The 20,124-nt window shown below is 38.2% G+C and overlaps 1 protein-coding gene across 1 annotated transcript in view; it reads right to left on the bottom strand.

Annotated features, from left to right (window-relative positions):
* The window catches only part of LOC106873134 (U5 small nuclear ribonucleoprotein 200 kDa helicase), a 68,534-nt gene that overhangs the window by 15,952 nt on the left and 32,458 nt on the right, over positions 1-20,124 (bottom strand). Inside the window, exons 22-34 of the mRNA XM_089339729.1 lie at positions 19,642-19,794; positions 19,023-19,103; positions 16,478-16,668; positions 14,115-14,406; positions 12,382-12,452; positions 10,948-11,048; positions 9,673-9,846; positions 7,942-8,102; positions 6,221-6,319; positions 5,607-5,735; positions 3,914-4,105; positions 3,412-3,648; positions 1,095-1,297 (exon numbers count right to left, since the gene is read on the bottom strand). Of these exons, the coding sequence (XP_089195855.1) occupies positions 1,095-1,297; positions 3,412-3,648; positions 3,914-4,105; positions 5,607-5,735; positions 6,221-6,319; positions 7,942-8,102; positions 9,673-9,846; positions 10,948-11,048; positions 12,382-12,452; positions 14,115-14,406; positions 16,478-16,668; positions 19,023-19,103; positions 19,642-19,794 (2,084 nt within the window). The remainder of the gene's footprint in view (positions 1-1,094; positions 1,298-3,411; positions 3,649-3,913; positions 4,106-5,606; positions 5,736-6,220; positions 6,320-7,941; positions 8,103-9,672; positions 9,847-10,947; positions 11,049-12,381; positions 12,453-14,114; positions 14,407-16,477; positions 16,669-19,022; positions 19,104-19,641; positions 19,795-20,124) is intronic.

The following is a 20,124-nucleotide window of genomic DNA, read 5'->3' on the forward strand; positions in this document are numbered from 1 at the left end:
GGTAAAAAGTGGTTTACCCTTGATTTACATGGCAAATAAGAAAGTGGAGAGGATTTGAAATCGACAGACATCAGCTGGTAAACATTCCAGCATGTCTATTTATTCGAATGTATTGGATTGATACACACACATGTATTAGTGGTACAGGTTATCAAGTGGAAAGAGTTAGTAATTGGTAATTGCAAAAACAAGGGTATGGAAGCATATAAGCAAATAGGAACAGGTGATCAATTGAGCAGATGAGCAAATGAGTAAATGAACAGATTGTCAGTAAAACCGAATGGGTGTGTAGGTGCTAGTTCCTATACACCCATTTGGTTTTATAGACAATCTGTTCAATTGATCACTTGTGTGTATTGCTTGCATGCATGCATGAATGAATGAATGTCTGTACAAACACACTTGCATAATCCCCGGCTAAATAGTAGTTTTAAACAGTCCAGAATTGTTCTTAACGAAGACTAAGAAGTTCAATTAATAATCAAGAGATTTGGGTTCAGTGCCACTGTGTAAGACTTTTAGACAAGTTTCTTCATGGGAATGCTATTCTTCTGGGCCAACACTCACCAGTTTCCAAGCAACATAATGAATGACATTGCTTTAAAATGATCTCTTGTAAATTAAAACTTTTCTTCAATATTTCATATTTTCCCAAATATCAACTTAATGACATAGTTTTTAACTAGCTTTTTCATTATTTTAAAAAACAAACCTTAGTGGTCTGTTTGACAGAGAATATAGGCAAGTAGTGATAGGTACTGTTTTACCCTCCTACCCTTTTACCCAGCGGAACATTAAGGATGTGAGAACTGGAGGAGAGAGAGGGGGGGGAAGAGAGAGAGGGCAGTGACTTTCATTTACAGCTATCATCCTATGTCAAGATATGTAGATACTAACACAGACACATGCAAAGTATACAACAGGCTTCTTTCAGTTTCCATCTACAAAATTCACTTACAGAGCTTTGGCCAGCTTAGGAGACACTCGCCCCAAAACCATGCAGGTGGGACTGAACCCCAAACCCAGTGACTGGGAAGCAAGCTTCTTAACCACACAGCCAGATCTCACATATATAACTTGAAACGATTACTTACGAGTGTGCTTTGCCATCGTAGTACTGTGTGTCCATCACAATGACCAGATGAGACGTCATGGTCATCCCCCAGGCAAGATTGCGGGAAGCTACCACCAGTTGTATTGCTCCACTCATGAAAAGTTGCTCAATCACTTTGCGTTCGGTATCGTTGAGTCCTTCATGCAGATATGCTACACCATTGCACAGAGTCTCTCTTAAAGTCTGTCATATATAAAATATATGTACATTTAAAATAAATATATATATATATATATATATATATATACATAGATGAAAAATAAAATCCAAATTTTACACATATAATGTGCATAATAGATAATTCATTATAGATACAATGAATCCAAGGTTAAGATGGTGGACTTTCCAGTTGTAGGTTCATGAAAAAAAAAAAAAAAAAAAACCCCTGAAAGTTTTCTTTATTCAGGGATGAAGTAATTTGGGTTAGGAAGAGTAACTGACTGCAAAAACAGATGCTTTTAAAATATGTAAAAAAAACCCATTTCACCCAAACAAACAGAGTAGGAATGAATATAAATGGCCGAAATAAATGACCCCCACCACCATCAGAATAAAAAAAAACAAACAAAAAAACAGAAAAAAGGAAAAAGAACAAAAAGAACAACTCTTTCCAGCAAGACCACAATAACATGTTTTCAGAAGAGCAAATGTCATCAAACATCCAAAGTAACAATCAAATAAAAACCTAATAGTAATTGACACAGACAGACACAAACCATCCCGACATCAACAAAACAAACAAGAACACTACCTGGACATTCTTTAACCCTACAGGCCAAACTCAGAACCAACAAATCAATTCTCCTTCAACTCACGTTTATACAACCTGACACACAGACTTAGCACTTTGTCCTGTCTGCTTTCTGTAAAGGACCTCTCCATGAACAACCTCACATCTCTGACCTTGCATACATCTTTCTTTGTATCACATGTCTGCACAACTAGATATTCAATCTCAATAAACTATTTTAACTGGTGCGACTTGGCTTCCGAGCTAACACGACTAGGTTCTAGGAGGGAGTAGGGAGGAAGCTCAAATTAAATTTAACAGAACAACATGGATGGGAAAATTTAAGAAGTTGTGGCTGAGTTCTTTTCAAGTGTTGGGCCTCCTGGAGGCAAAGTGGCTGAGTTCCTTTTGAATGCTGGGCCCCCCGGAGGCAATGACCGAGACCTTTGGCATTATGTCGTGCTTGAGAAGAAGACCCATCAAGCCGAGCAAAATTGCAGTCGTGGCAGACACTGGTGGCACGTAAAAGCACCCATTACACTCTTGGAGTGGTTGGCATTAGGAAGGGCACCCAACCGTAGAAAACCATGCCAAATCAGACTGAAACTTGATGCAGCCTTCCAGCTTACCAACCCATGCCAGCATGGACAACAAACGTTAAATGATGATGATATATAAAAAAAGCACAAGAATAATAATTGAAATTTTAAAAAAATGACAAAGATTAAGTAGCTTGATTGCATGAAGTGTAAGAATTCAATTTGTGAAAATACATTCTCATTCTTACTGACATGAAAAGCCAAACAACTGCATACATTCACTTATGTATACCTTATCATTAATCATATTAATAAAAGACTCCAGATCGGATTACAAGCATAGACACACTTCCTCATCATCACATACCTTACCATTAATATTATCAAAATGACCCAGATCAGACTATATATATTCACACACACCTATATGTATTTTACCATTAATATTATTAATAAAATGATGCAGATCAGACTGTATACATATCATCATTTAACGTTTGTTGTTCATGCTGGCATAGGTTGGACGGTTTGGCCAGGGCTGGTACACTTGAAGGCTGGCTGCACCAGACTCCAGTCTGATTTCACATGGTTTTCTACGGTTGGCTGCCCTCCCTAACACCAACCACTCTGAGAGTGTAATGGGTGCGTTTATGGGCCACCGGCACACGTGCCATTTGTGTGATATCAGTATCTGCCATGACTGCAATTTTGCTCGGCTTGAAGGGTCTTCTCAAGCAGGACATAATGCCAAAGATCTCGGTCGTTCCCTCCGTGAGGCCTAACACTCGAAAGATGCTCTTTGCGTGACACCAGCATCAGCCATGACATCAATTTCACTTGTCTTGACGGGTCTTCTCAAGCACAGCTTATTACCAAAGGTTTCAGTCACTAGTCATTGCCCCTGCGAGGCTCAGAGTTCAAAGAACATGTTTCACCACTTCATCCCATGTCTTCCTGGGTCTACCTCTACCACAGGTTCCACAGTTAGAGAGCAGCACTTCTTTACATATACACAAACCTATACATACCTTATCATTGATCTTGTTAACAAAAGGATCCAGATCGGTTTGTGGCACATGCAAGAAATGATTGGGCTGCATGTCAGCTGCACAAAAGGTCAAAATGTCGATGGCAGTGAGGCGAGTTTGTTTGCGAGATGGAACAAACACCAGGACAGGTTTCTTAGTGGAATGCCGCAGGATGGCTTGGTAGGTAGGCTTGGACATGGCAACGATGCGGGATGCATTGTGGCTGATATTAAAACCCTGCAGTGATATAAATAAAAAGAAAATTATTAAGTAAAAATCAAAATAAATTACAAAAACAATTAGAAAAAAACTCTAAAAATTAAGAATAAAATTTTTAAAAATTTAGGAAACAAGAAAAAGGTGAGAAAAAGAAGTAAGACGGAAAAAGACGAAAGTTGAAGGCAACAGAGGAAGAAAAAATGAAGAGAAAATAAAAGAAAGATGATAATGATATAAAGAATTCATCAGAAGGATTGTTTGAATGTTTAGATTCAAAGATTACCTGTATATGCAATTCCAGAGGAACTGGCCGAACATTTGGATGGAAATTGAAAAAGCCTCCCGTACTGCAGCCGAGCCATTGTGCGATGTCCTTAGCATTGGACAACGATGAGCTCAAAGCCACAATTCGAATATTCCGGTTTAGTTGAGAAGAAATGTATCTCATTCGAGAGCAGATCACTTCTAAAACTGGCTGTAAATAGAAAGAGAGAGAGAAAGAGTAAAGGAGAAGGTGTATAAGGGGGTGGGGGTGAAGTAGAAGACATGAGAAAACAGTCTCAAGTTTCACCCTTTACCATTTCATTTTCAAATTCTTCAGAGGGTAGCTTTGTATTACTTTATATTAAGGTTGGTCAAGATTGTTAACTGGCAGAACCATTAGAGCATCAGACAAAATGTCTAGCAATGTTTGCTCAGGTTCTTTAGGTCCTGAGTTCAAATTCCACAGAAGCTAGGAGCTGATTAATCAACTTACTTCTTCCCCTAAAAGTTTCTGCCCTTGCGCCAAAATTATAAAGAATTAAGAATTTTTATTATCATTACCATTATTATTATTATTATTATTATTATTATTATTATTATTATTATTATTAATAAGGTGGTGAGTTGACAGAATGGTTAGCACACCAGGCGAAATGTTTAGTGGTATTTCATCAATTTCATGCTCTGAGTTCAAATTCTGCTGAGGTCAACTTTGCCTTTCATCCTTTCGGAGTCGATAAATAAAGTACCAATAAAACACTGGGGTCAATGTAATTGACTTATCTCTCCCACCACCCACCACATTTCAGGCCTTGTGCCTATAGTAGAAAGGATTATCATTATTATCATTAATAGTGAAGGCACATGGCTTAGTGGTTAGGGTGTTGCACTCATGATCTAGTGATCGTGAATTCAATTTCTAGACTGGGTGGTGCGCTGTGTCCTTCAGCAAAACACTTCATCACATACACAGTGCACCTGTTCAGACAATGTTGATTTGATGGCGGGGCAGGTGAGCTAATGTTTGGCACAAACATTTCATCCTTATAAACAAATCATTTGTGCAGGTCGTTTGGCAAAAAGGCTGAATGCTCAAACATCATCTTCGACAAGAGAGTCCATCGTTATTATTAACGAGGTAAACTAACAGAATCATTACTGCAATGGACAAAGTGCTCAGTGGCATTTCTTTTGGCTCTTGGTATTACAAGTTCAAATGCTGTCCCCATTCACTATGCCTTTCAGGTTTTGAGAGTCGATAAGATAAACATCTGTGAAATACTTGGTGTTGATATAATCAACTTGCCCCTTCCCTCAATGGTTGGCAGGGGCCATGTACTCTAACAACTCGTTGCTGCATCTACCATTTGTTGGTGATTCCTTACTCCTGGCAGATGATGTCTCTGCACCACTCAGGTGACAATCCTACAACCCATGAGTCTGTGTGGTAGTCATGGCTGGTGAGGGTTTTATAAAGTCGGAGTGTGATGTGAAATGAGGTGTTTTGCTCAAGAACACAACATGCTGCCCAGCCAGGGAATCAAACCCACAATCTGACAATTGTAAGTTCAACATCCTAGCCACGAGGCCATGGGCCTTCCACACACAATTTTATCAATGTTTTGTGTCTACTCAGGTGTTCAAAGAGACACAAGACATTGATAAAGGTAAGTCAAAAGGAGAGTGTTAAAAGATCAATAGGATGTACTTACGCCAACATCACCTCCGATCAAATGAAGCTCATCAATAATAAATAGATTGACACTCTGTACATTCTTCCTCTGTTTCCAGCGCCGAGAAAGCACATCCCACTTCTCAGGTGTGCTGATTATTATGTTACCCTAAAATTCAAAGAACAAAGACAAAAAAAAATAAATAAAATTTTTGTTATAAAAAAACCTCCAAAAATGTATTTAATTTCATATAAATAAATTTAAAAAAAAATCTACATTTGAATGAATAACTGTTTTTAGATAATTGATAATTTCTTTGGACCAGGGCAAACCAAATGTCAATATAAACATTGGTACCATCTTAACATATGTTGGATGAATGTCATTAATGCCAGTAGCTGCAGTGGCAGCACCATCATCATCATCGTCACTTTACATTCACTTTCCATGCTGGCATGGATCGGAAGGGTCATCATAGTCATTTCTTTATTGGGAGTCCTTCTTTTTTTTATAGGGTAGTGGTAGTATGTAACATTTAGCTGCTGGATGCCCGTCCTCTCACCAGCTGCTCCACAGTGTGTAGCCAGTGCAGACTAATTTGTAAGAGACTTCACAAATGATTAATTGTATAAATTAATAAGCAAGATACTAACTTTAGCAAGTAGTTTGAGATCTGTGGCAGTTTCACCTGTCAGCAACACAACTCTTTTGCCCATCTGGAGACAGAACTTGTTGTACCAATCGGTGTAGGTCTGAAAAAAAAAAAAAAAGAGTTCAATAAATAAATAAATAAATATAAGAATAATTAAATTGTCTGTCAGGCAGATGAAAATAAAGAATTTGGTATCTATTGCAACAATAACATTAGTTAGGGAACTAAATTTTTAAAATCTTCTCATCATGTGTGTGTGTGTGTGTGTGTGTGTGTGTGTATGGATATTCTTCTACCTTGTCTCTAGTTGAGTAAAACAGTGCTAATGGGGTGGACATTATGACTGTCTGCTCTGAAAAACTGGCAAGGGTTGGTGACAGAGAGAGTACCCAGCAGTAATTTCCTGCCTCAAAATAACTCTTCGTCCACATCCAGGCTAGCAAGGGATATCTTTATCTTTTACTTGCTTCAGTCATTAGACTGTGGCCATGCTGGGGCACCAGCTTGAACAATTTTTAGTCAAATGTATCGACTCCAGCACTTACTTTTGAAAGCCTGGTACTCATTTTATTGGGCTCTTTTGTTGAACTGCTAAGTTATGGGGACATAAGCACATCAGCACTGCCAAGCAGTAGTGGGGGACAAACATAGACACAAACACACACACACACATACAACAGGTTTCTTTCAGTTTCCCCCTATCAGATCCACTCACAAGGCTTTGGTCAGCCTGAGGCTAGATTAGGAGACACTTGTCCAAGGTGACATGCAGTAAAACTGAACCCTGAACCATGTGGTTTGGAAGCAAAGATCTTAACCACACAACCACATCGGCGCCTATTGATGTTAACAAACAAACAACATTGAGACTGATCTTAATAGCATCTCAGTGACACTGAAATGCATCACATTAAGACTTATCTTAATTAACTCTTTTGTTATCATATTTTTTATTATTTAAAGACACTGCTTTCATTTCAATTAATTTAGAAAATAATGAAGAATTTAGGAAAATATCACTCATTTTAAAGCTGGTGTTTGGAACATAGGAAAGTTTTAAATTTATATGATTTTAGAATGAGGGATGGTCTCGGATAGATTGGTATCAAAAGGGTTAAAAGTAAAGCTAATATTAATTAGTCCCCTCACCCAAAGGACTTATTCAGGGCAAACTTTGCAGTGGATGATAATAACGATGACAGCCACTGCCACAACCATTCAAACATCCATTTTACATGCTGGCATGGGTTAGAACAGTGTTTCCCATCCTCTGGCCCCACTTTAACTTTCAAGGAAAATGTATGCCCCAATGGTGGTTGGAAAAAAACAACTTAATTTTTAATATTTTATCACAATAATTTAACAGAAAAAAATCCACTGGTAACTCTCTTATTAAGAACTGAATAAAAAAAAAAGAGCATTATTGACGAAGAAAATAAAAGTGAACCATTTTAACAAGAACCTTGTGCCTGGCAACTACGGCATCATGGCCGTCAACAATTTTTTCAGGCTCCATTGGTAGGGCATATGCCCCATGTTGTGAATCACTAGGCTAGACAATTTGACAAGCCAGAGAGCTGCACCAGGCCCCTTTGTCTGTTTTGGCATGGTTTCCAGGGCTGGATGCCCTTCTTAACACCAACCATTTTACAGAGTGCACCAGGTGCTCTTTTTCTTGGCACCAGCACTGGAACAAATATGAAATCTTAAAGTATAACAAACCTGTTGGGCAAGAGTTTCCAAACATGTCACATAAACACATCTGCCATCAGGGTTCTGGGACAACATTCGTAGAACTGCAAATTCTCCACAAATAGTTTTGCCACTTCCTGATGGTGCTCCGACAAAAACATTGTCGTCACTGTTGTAGATGGCGTTAAAAACTAATTGTTTCAGTGAAAGACAAAGAAAAAAATAAGAAAAATACTTAGAGAATTGCAACAGAACATTTTTAAAATTTCAATTTCTTCAATCCCACCTGTTTCTCATGCAAATCCGCTTTAGAATCTTAGTTATAGTACCCTCCTGCTTCCAATAAGGCATCAGACAAAAAAAAAAAAAGAATTCTCTACCCAGTATGGGAGTCATCTCTCAAAGTGAGATCATTGCAGGTCCCTGCCCAAATAATCCTCATCAGGTTAGACTGAGATTCCCTATTCCTGGTGGATGATACCAGTTACACCACTTAGGCAACAATCCTCCAACCCTACCTGCCCAGGGTTTTCCCTGTTCAGTGGATGGAGGTCCTGACTGCTTTGCCCCAGTCACTTCACGTGAAGTGCCTTACAGGCAGCCACAGTGATGCCCTGCAGGAGAAAACTTGATGGGTCTGATTGGGTAGTCTTTGCTGGTGAAGGTTTTATGAGGTCAGAGTGCAAATCTTACCTCAACCTCTTTTAGTCAACTTTTTACGACACAGAAGGAACGATGGGTCTATTCTTTGGCATGTTGGTCCCCATGCAGCTGTTTGGTCAAGTTGTTTGATTTTCTGAGTTGGATCCTGCATATCGTGTTCCAAGGATCCAGCTAAGGCAACAGCTCGTGCTAGTTGACAACATGCCACATGGTCACGGCAGATGAAGAATCTTGCAGAGAAGGGAATTGACTGGGACACTGCTTGGAGGGTTACCCAAGATGACCTGATTAAATAGCAACAAATGGTGTTCGCAGCAATGTGCAACAATGGCACATGTCACCATACCAGACCAGACCTGACCTGACCTAGTATGGTCACAAGACCTATCATGAGCCACAAAAGATAAGAGATGGGATGAAGATGAGGGTGATAAATATATATAAATGGAGATTCATAACTATACAAATAATATTTCTCAGGATATGAAATCAGAATATTCTGTAATTTGGTGGAATTAGTTAAAAAACAATTGTGAATCAGTTTCGCAGATATGAGTTAGTCAATGATAAAATAACAGACAAGACAACTGGAGACATTAAAATGGCTGTTGAGGGAAATACAGATTATAGGATTCAAATCACTTTATGGTGAAGTTTGAATATCTAATAAACATAATCAGTGGATTATCCATTTGATCGAGGCAGACCCACTGAAATATTTGTCTGACCAATTCAGTGAAGTTGGAGAAAATCTATCTAAAAACCATTTCACTCTGTTGAAGAGGGTTCAAGACTATACCTATCACTATAGAACATTTGGGCCTTTTAATGACAACAAGAGAACTCAAAATCTCTTTTGGACATAATACCGTGAACCGGTGAAACAATAACTGTAGTGTTGTGACTGCTTTTATTGTGGTAAACCTCTACTATTTAATGGAACATATCTACAGCTAGGTAAACTAGGCCATGTCTCTTGCCTAAAGGAACATATTTACAGGGATGGACTCTTCAGTTGATTATCTATTGGACAATTTCACCTCAACAACAAACAAAAAGAAGGAAAGAAAAAAAATGAAAAATAAAAAAAATAAAAACCTTGTGTCTGAATTGGATTGAAGAATGGGAACTTCTCACTGTAAAGAGCCTCAAAAGTGGCATTTCGTAAAGCAGAAACAGGCAATGGTTGAAGATCGAGAAGTTCTGTGGCAGGAGGGTACCGTTCTGGCAGGATCAGGTGACGAAATGACACTGGTAATTGGGTTTCAGCACCTGGAAATTAAAGAAAAACCTGGAGCAAAGGTGTTTGTGGAATGTTCAGCTTTTGCAATAGCTGCTTTGGCCATAGTCCAGTCTTCAACATCAACATTACTATTTTAGTGTGGTGGGGTTTGTCATATATTCTTCGTTGGCTGTTCACAATGTTATGCAGGTTGTGCGTGAAGACAGACTACACTAAAATTTAAATGAGCTTTCAAATATTCTATTAACTGGCATTGTTTATATTCACAAATGGACACCTAATATATTAACAGAACAATGTTAAACAAACATAACAGGAATCTGTAATATGACTTGCTAGATATCATGAAAGTAGTGAAAGAAATTTATCACTGCATAAAATTAATGTGCATTACACAACAATATATGTGAAGGTTGGTGCTGCTCGATGAGTAGGACATAAGCATGTTACATAAGAAAAGTAAAAGAGGGGAAGAGATCATGTTGTTGAGACAAGAGACAGATTCTTCTACACAGCTGAGTAGCTCTGGCCTGAAGTTGAATTTACCAGCTTTTATAGCCGTAAGCCACCCTTCTAGAACTTTTGGCCAAACAGTTTGGTGGGAAAACACACACTTCCTTTGAAGTTTGCAACATTAACCACACTCAATACTTTTTGCTCTCTTTTTAATGCAAAAGAATTCTTTACCAAATACCAAAGAAAGAGAAGAACTTATTTTGCTGTGCCTAAGGGAAGTCCTCATACCAATATAATTAACACACACACACACTGGTTTAATTCCACTCATTTATAAAATATCCAATTTTTTTGGTCAAAGTTCTTTCCTCGCATTTTTGCAACCTTCTCAGAGACTCAGTAACTATCAACTCTGTCCGTTATAGAGGGCAGAGTCAATAACGGACATATAATGGACAGAGTTGATAGTCACTGAGAAGGTTGCAAAAAAGCAACAAAAGAACTTTGACAGAAAAATTGGATATTTTATAAATGAGTGGAATTGAACCAGTGTGTGTGTGTTAATTATATTGGCATAATGACCCTCCCTAGACACAAAAAAAAAAAATTGTTTCAACATACGGATTCACATAAAGAATCTTACAAGCTAAATACAAAACCGGAGAAGGACTTACCAATCCATCTATCTGATATGACTTTGATGAAATATTGTGGTGGAAGAGGTTCAAATACAGGAACAAAGAATTTCACCACATGTTCATCTTGGTTAAATTTGCTAAATGGAATGGAAAATAACTTGATTACTTTTATAGAATTGGAAATAACTTGAATATTCTTTACAGATTAGAAAATAACTTGATGACTCTTGCTATCCGTGTATTTCCAGATTGTAGAAAAACATTATTGAGATATAACAGATTCATTTGTTTTAACATTTTTCTTTTTTTTCCATGGCATCATGGGTTAGACAAATATATTATCGATGCATTGTTTTACAGTTGGATGCCTTTCTTGTCATTAACCCATAACCGTTTTTCACACCTTCGTTGAATTTTTCAAGTTCTAATGGGAAAAGAAGGCGAGGGTAGATGTAGAGCTGCCCCACACCTCCAGTAAGACAGCAATGGAAATGGCAAGAGTGAATGGGTCTATTATCAGCATGCATCTGTAGGTCAAAGTAATCCTGGGCCCGTAGGGGTTCTTGAGAAGCCCTAGATGGAGGTCAATGCTTTGTCGAATTTCATTTGTCTTTATGTTTTGAGTTCTGCCATCCTTTAGGGGTCGATAAAATAAGTCATCGTGGCCAATGACCGTACCACCTGATTGGCAATTAAAAAGCACCATTTGTGCATGGTAGATGCCAGTGGCATGTAAAAAGCACCACTTGAGTGTGATTGTTGCCAGTGCTGCCTGACTGGCTCCTGCACCGGTGGCACCTAAAAAGCACCATCCGAGATTGGTCAATGCCAGTGCGACTTGACTGGCTCCTATGCTGGTGGCATGTAAAAAGCACAAATTTGAGCATGGTCATTGCCAGTACCGCCTGACTGACCCTCGTGCCGGTGGCACGTAAAAAGCACCCACTACACTCTTGGAATGGTTGGCGTTAAGAAGGGCATCCAGCTGTAGAAACATTGCCAGATCGGATTGGAGCCTGGTGCAGCCTCCTGGCTCGCCAGCCCTCAGTCAGCCCATCCAACTCATACCAGCATGGAAATTGGATGTTAAACGACGACGATGAAAATAAGTACCAGTTCAATACTGGGGTTGATATAATTGACTTACCTCCTCCCCCAAAACTGCTAACATTGTGCCAAAATTTGAAATCAATATTATAATTATTTGGTACAATCTGGAAGAATCTTTAGCAGGCCAGACAAGATGCTTAGCAGCATTTCATTTGTCTTACAAAGGATGTAAGAGAAAACTTTAATCACTGATATGATGAATCTAGCTACAATTACAGCTCCAGAGCCTGGATTCTACATTGTCAGCTGGTGCCAATGTTAACTTTAATGACAACAATTATTGTCCTACCCATGCTAGCATGGAAGACGGATGTTAAACAATGATGATGATGATGAATTATTAAGTTGATTTCCATTTACCTTTTTAGTAAGAAATATTCATGATGAAGGATAACCTCACTGTCAACGTCTTCAATCAGAATCCAGAAAGCCTGAAGAACCAGAAAACAAGAATCGGTAAATAGCAGAATATAACAATATTGGTCAATGGAAAACATTTTTAAAAAAATTACTTTACACACACATTTGCAAAACATTCTATTATTATCCTTTCTAGTCTAGGCACAAGGCCTGAAATTTGGGGAAGGGGGACTAGTTGATTTTATTGACCCTGGTGCTTCACTAAATTAAGTACCAGTCAAGTACTGGGGGTTGATATAATCAACTAGTCCCCTCCTACAAAATGTCAGGCCTTGTGCCTATAGTAGAAAGGATTACTATTATTAAGGTGGTGAGCTGGCAGAATCATTGGTACGCTTGACGAAATGCTTAGCGGTATTTCACCTGTTGCTACATTCTGAGTTCAAATTCCGCCGAGGTCAACTTTGCTTTTCATCCTTTCAGGGTCGATAAAATAAGTACCAGTTGAACACTGGAGTTGATGTAATTGACAAATCCCCACCTTCCCACAAACTGCCCTTGTAGCAAAAATTTGAAATAATAATAATTATTATTATTAATGCGGTGAAAAGGTACAATCATTAGTAAATCAGACAAAATACTTAGTGGCTTTTCTCTTGGCTCTTTATGTTCTGAGTTCAAATTCCACCATGGTTGACTTTGCCTTTTTTCCTTTCAGGGTGAATAAAATAAGTACTAGTTGAACACTGGGGTTGATGTGACTGACTGACCCCAACCCCTAAAATTGCTGGCCTTGTGTCAAAATTAGAAAGACTTATTTTGTTTTAATATCTACTTCTCCATGCTTGTAATATCACCATCATCCTTTAATGACTGTTTTCTATGCTGGCATGGGTTGACCCAAGGTCCATTGTCAGTTCCGGCATGGTTTCTATGGCTGGATGCCCTTCTTACTTAATGCCAACCACTCCATAGTGTGTACTGGCTGCTTTGTCAGACAGAATCTCAAATGAAGTAGATTTTCTATGGCTGGATGCCCTTCCTGTTTATCAAGCAAAGGGAAATATTTCACCATGACCAGACAGGAAACAAAATGGCACTGTGTGAATAACAACAAGGCTTCATTACATCTATTGTGTGATGTCAAGACAAGACAAATGCACACACACACACACACAAACAGATGAGCTTCTTTCAGTTTCCGTCCATCAAATCCACTCGCATGGTTTTGGTCAGTCCAAGGATATCTGTTTTATCTTTTATCTTTCAGTTGTTTCAGTCATTACACTGTGGCCATGTTGGAGCACCACCTTGAGGGATTTTAGCCAAACAAATTGAGCCTAATACTTATTTTCTTCTTGAACCTGATGCTTATTCTATTGGTCTCTTTTGCTGCACTGCTAAGTTATGGGGGCATAAACACACCAACACCAGTTGTCAAGTGGTGGTGGAGACAAACACAGGCACAAAAACACACACACACATATATATATATATATAAATCATCATCTACTGACAAGGATTTGGTCGGCCTGAGGCTGTAGTTGAAAACACCTGCCCAAGCTACCACACAGTGGGATTGAACCTGGAACCATGTAGTTGAGAAGCAAGCTTCTTGGTGCTGGACAGTGGGACTGAACCCATGACCACATGGTTGGAAAGCAAGCTTCTTAACTACACAGCCATGCTTGCACTTACATACGTTGTTGAAGATTAATAAATGAAAGACTCACCTCAGAGTGGCCATGAACCTTCTCTTCCCATTGGAAATCAGGAGTGATGGTCAGTTCGACTTTGAGGGTGGATCGTGTGATTGGTTGGATATGAACCGAAAGTTCCAGTTTGGGAAACTGGTGCACGTATTTGTGGATGGTCTTGCCCATCTTTGGCATTCGTATGAACTCACCAATTTCGTTAGGGTTCAAATCGTACAGACGGTCAAAGGGGAAATTCTTCTTCTCTATTTTCTTAATTACTTCCTCAGGAATTTTCCGGAACTGACGCAGAGGGCTCATGGATTGCCACCTGGAATAAAAAAAAAAAACATCAGTTAGTTTAGCCCTTTACCATTCAAGGTATTTTGTCAAATCTAATGCTTATCTATTCATATTGTTTTGAATTGATCAACTGCTGTTTCATAGGTTTGGAATTTCAATGATGTGATTGTTTATATTTAGAATTACATTGTAGGGTAGGTGTGAAAGGTTGGATCTGGCTAGTTTGAACATAAAACAGATAGAATATTTGAGCTGGGATATGGCTAGATTAATTACTAAAGGGTTAATAAGACAACATAAGCAAAGTTTTTCAATATATTTTTCATATTTATTTACCTTAGAACATATATAAAAAAAGAGAACCCAAACCACAACTGTTTTAACCCTTTAACATTCAGATTATTCTATAAAATGTATTGCTTGTTTATTTTTACTGTGACATTGTAGTGTAGGTGTAAGAGGCCAGATCTGGCCAGTTTTAAGCATAAACCTAGTAGAATATTTGGGCCTGATGTGGCTGGTTTAAATGGTAATGTGTTACACCTTTGGTCAATTGGTGATTGAGCCCAACTATAGTCATAAGTGTGCCACTTGTGACCACCCCCTCCACTTATGTATTCAGGACTACATTATCCAATATTTACCTTCCCTGTTCTTTGAAAATAGGGATATTAGGTTGGTATTTCTAGCAGGTTGCTCTACCACATGAAAAATGTAAACAAATGCCATCAAGGTTTTGATCTTGAGAAGAAGCAGAGCAATTTCAATATCTGTCTTGAACTCACTGAACTCTGTTAGATGCAGGCCATTGCCAATAAAACAGTTCCTGGCCCCATCTTGCCCTTCGGCTTTAATAAATCCCCAAGTCCCCAATCGTCAACATAATTAACCATTCCAACTGTATTTAATCCAGACTCATACACTACATACCATGCAAACTCTGCTTATTGTTGAACCAGCCTCAAGTTATGGTAGGATTGTCCATGCTAACCCTACCACCATCAATATTTGATGATTTTTGTGGTAACCCCACGTTTCCTCTTTATGTCCAGAAAATACTCCAGCCTTGATCACTTATTGATTCTCTATGAACAATCCCTGTACCTCTTTCAGTTAATGATTTATTATGCAGAAAATGGTCACAAAATTGTGGGAAGAGGTTAGTTGATTAACCCGTTCGTTACCATAATTCTGTTACAATAAACTACCTTTGTTTCAATTAATTTTGAAAATAATAAAAAAAATTTATTAAAATAATTTTGTCGTTATTAAGCTGTACTTGGGACATAGATTGACATGAAATGTTAATGGGAAATTTTAAATTTAGATTTCTTTAAATTAGAAAGTTTGCACCATAGAACCAAGGGTAGTCTCTGGTGAATTGGTACCAAACGGTTTGGCTCTTTTGTTACCATATCTCTGTTGAAAGACATTGTCTTTGTTTCAAGTAATTTTGAAAATAATTAAAAATTTAGTAAAATAATTTTGTCATTATCTGGTGTCTGGGGTATAAATGAACATGACATTCTGATGAGAGGCTGTGATTAAAATAACTTTAAACAGGAAGTTTGTATCAAAGAATGAGGGACAGTTTCAAGTGAGTTGATACAAAAAGGGTTGAACTGAGCTCATCACTCGACTGGTAGTTTATTTCATTGAACCTAGAAGGAAAACAGACAATATTGGCATTAGCAGGAGTTGAACTCAGAACGTAATGCTGTATGCCATTTTCTTTATTGCTGTAACAACTGCTAATGTACAGCTTTCTTTGTTAAATACAAAATACGTTACAACTGGCGCTCAGTCGGATAAGATGACAACCTGCCTGTGAAATTAATGTGGAAGTGGCTAAGTACTCCACAGACACACATATCTTTAATGTAGTTCTCAGAGAGATTTGTTGCAACAAAGAATGTGACAAGGCTGACCCTTTTGAATTACAAGCACAACTCATTTTTGCCAGCTGAGTGGACTGCAGCAATGTGAAATCAAGTTCCTTGCTCAAGGGCACAACAAATTTTATGATTGTAAGCTGAACACCTGAACCACTAAGCCATGCACCTTCACTAAATGAAACAAATTAATGAATCTCAACTTACATTCGCTTGTCAACCATCTTGCAGAGTGTGAGGGCTTTGTCTACCAACTGGGCCCAACCATGATGTAAGACTATCTCAAAAATAGCTCTCATGAGCCGGCCGGCCGACTGAGTGATAAATACCATGTCAGCCATCAATGCAAAGCCTTCCAGTTTCAATTGTGAGATGTAGGCTTGTAGCAGGACATTCACCTGAAAGAGAGGAAAGAACACCAAGGGTGATCAAGTGAAGGTGGAAATACTGAATTAATTATGAGTCACATTATTTACATTTGATGGATATTTGTCCTCATCCAGTTTGTTGTTAATACAACATTTCGGCTGATATACCCTCCAGCCTTCATCAGGTGTCTTGCGAAAATTTCAAACCTGGGTTCTCATTTCTAAGGTATTTTTGCGATGTTATTATTATTATTATCATTATTAAATTATTATTCAGGTCACTGCCTGGAATCAAACTTGGAATCTTGTGGTTAGTAGCCTACGCTCTTAACCATTATGCCATATAGTTTGGTTAAGAGTGCAGGCTACTAACCCCAAGATTTCGAGTTTGATTCCAGGCAGTGACCTGAATAATAATAATAACATTGAAAAATACGTTAGGAATGAGAACCCAGGTTTGAAATTTCTCCATGACACCTGATGAAGGCTGAAGGGTATATCAGCTGAAATGTTGTGTTAACAACAAACAAGATGAGGACAAATATGTCAAATGTAAATAATATACATAATTCCTCATCTCTTAAATATAGAACTGTAAATATGAGGCAGTTTAAAAATGGGAAGTTGCAAGTTACACAAATATTAGATTAGAAATGTACCAATAGTGGTACATTTCAGCTCAAAATTTCAGTATTAGTCACAATTGCAAAATCAACTTCCATCATAACAACCCAAAACCTAGCACCTGACGCATCATCACTGTTTATTTTAACGTCTATTTTTCTATGCTTGCATGGGTTAGATGCAATTCACCGAGACTGATTTTCTACAACTGGATACTCTTCCTGTCACCAACATTCACCTTCTGCTGAACAAAGTAATATTTTCTCTTAGTCTGGACATAGTTTCGCAGGACATTACAGACAAATAGCATTAACTTGCTTGCTGATGATGTTTGTTTACAATCAGTATGTAATTTCAAAGTAAGGAGATGGAAATAGACAAACACACACACACACACACACACATATATACATAGTAATAAGATCAGGGATCTAAGTGTAGGAAGTTTGTACTCTTCTCTGTGAAAGCATAATGATGACCGATGCTGGTAGCACATAAAAACACCCATTACACTCTTGGAATGGTAGGCATTAAGAATGGCATTCAGCCATAGAAAGCATGCAAAACCAGACTGGAATTTGGTATAGCTCTCCGGCTTGCCAGTTCCAGTCAAACTGTCTAACCCATGCTAGCATGGAAAGCAGACGCAAAATGATGATGATGCGCAGTCTGTTTTGTGCCTTTAAGATATTTTAAAGGTTTTTAAGGTATTTGAAGTATTTTAAGGTTTTACTTCGAGCAGTTTGTAAGCTTTGAGCAGGAAACATATGTAGCTTGAATTTTACCTGCCACAATTTGGATATATATACACATACATATACATACGTACACACATATATATATATTAGTTCAAATTTACAAAAGAACAAAAGACGAAGACAGGTGTAGGAACAACAAGTAGGTGTATTAGTTTAACACTCAAAAAGAAAAGTCTTTTACATTTCAAGCCAATGCTCTTCGACAGAAAGGATTAAGAGGGAAAAAAATGGAGAGAAAAGTGTACGGAGTTCAATGGTCCATTATGGCTCTCTCTTTCTCTCTCTCTCTATATATATTTATGTTTATTTTTAAACAAGAATATTGTTGACAGTGACTTTGAGGTTTTAGTCAGTTAACTTCGAAGTCACTGTCAACAACATTCTTGTTGAAGAATAAATTTGTACTTTACAAATGTATAGAGTAACCCCTCACATTAATGTGAAATTGTTGAGCGTGGCCGTTGCCAGTACCGCCTGACTGGCCTTCGTGCGGGTGACACGTAAAAGCACCCACTACACTCTCGGAGTGGTTGACGTTAGGAAGGGCATCCAGCCGTAGAAATTCTGCCAAACTAGATTGGAGCCTGGTGTTGCCATCCGGTTTCACCAGTCCTCAGTCAAATCGTCCCACCCATGCTAGCATGGAAAGCGGACGTTAGATGATGATGATGATGATGATGATGATATATATATATATTACACACACTCGTCAATCAAATCCAATCAGGAGGCTTTGACTGGTCTGGAGCTAGAGTAGAGGACACTTGCTCAAGGCGCTGCACATAGAAACAAGACACTGAAGTGCACTTCTTATCCACATTGCTACACCTGTATCTATGCTGGCACATTTGCATACTGACCACACATAAAGGCAGAAATAGATAGATAGAAAAACAGAGGGGGTGGGTGGGTGGGGGAGAGAGAGAGAGAGAGAGAGAGAGAGAGAGAGAGGGAGTCATGCAAGATAGACACAGCTTCAACAAATGAAAAGCTAACACTTACCTTGGCACTGGGTTCTTCAATACTTTCCTTGATTGGAATCGGTACACGTTCAAGAAGCTTTAGCAATTCCAGTTTTTCTTCCTGTAAAAATAATGATGATGATGATGAAATACTTTAAATAAACCAAATTATATTAAAAAAAAAAAACCAACTGTTGTTGAAGCTTGCATAAAAGAAATGGCCTACATGTTGGAGCAATTACTGTTACAGTTCGGTGTCTTTCCTACAAACTATTCAACCATAGAGAATAAATGCCTTTTTTCCTGTTTAGTCAGGCATATCAAGACAAGCAGAGTTATGTACCTTACAATATTGGTTTCAAATTTTGGCAACAATTTTCAGGGAATGGGTAAATCAATTCCATTGACCCCAATGCGCAACTGGTACTTATTTTATTGACCCTGGCGGCATTTGAACTCAAAACATAAAATCTGAAGAAATGCAGCTAAGCATATTCTCTGGTGTGGTAACGATTCTTCCGGATCGCTGCCTTCAATCTTACGATATTAACAGAGTCTCACAACAGACTTTTGTTCTGATGTTTCAATGTGGAAGGGAAAAGAAACCCAATGAACGATAAAAACTGATAATGAAAATAAAAGACAAGACCAATAATTACCTCACGAACAGTGATGTTTTTGAATTCCGAAGACAATGAGAAAACCCTGAAGAGTTCAATTTCACTAAGAGTTTGTTTCAAAAGTTGGTTATATGTTGCCATAGTTTCATGACTACAATAGAAATGGCTAGCAATACGACCAAGTTCTGTTACCTGAAAAAAAGGAAAAAGCAAAGAATTCAAGGCATCGTTTCCAAAGGAGTTCTTTAAATTTTATCCGTTTAGCATTTAACCTGGCCATATCCACACTCCTAACATTCTACCTATTTTATGTTGACACCTACCAGATCTGGTCTCTTACATTTATCCTACAATGTCATTCTAAAAGCATATACAAATTTTCGAAGCTATGAGACAATGTATGATTAATACAAAACAATATCAAGAAATAAGCATTACATTTGACAGAGTAATTTGGATGCTAAAGGGTTAATCCAATACAATTCAGACCTGTGAAATCCTCTTGCGCAAAGACCTTCAACT

Source organism: Octopus bimaculoides, chromosome 22, assembly GCF_046866305.1.
Source record: "Octopus bimaculoides isolate indiv1 chromosome 22, ASM4686630v1, whole genome shotgun sequence".
Lineage (NCBI taxonomy): Eukaryota > Metazoa > Mollusca > Cephalopoda > Octopoda > Octopodidae > Octopus > Octopus bimaculoides.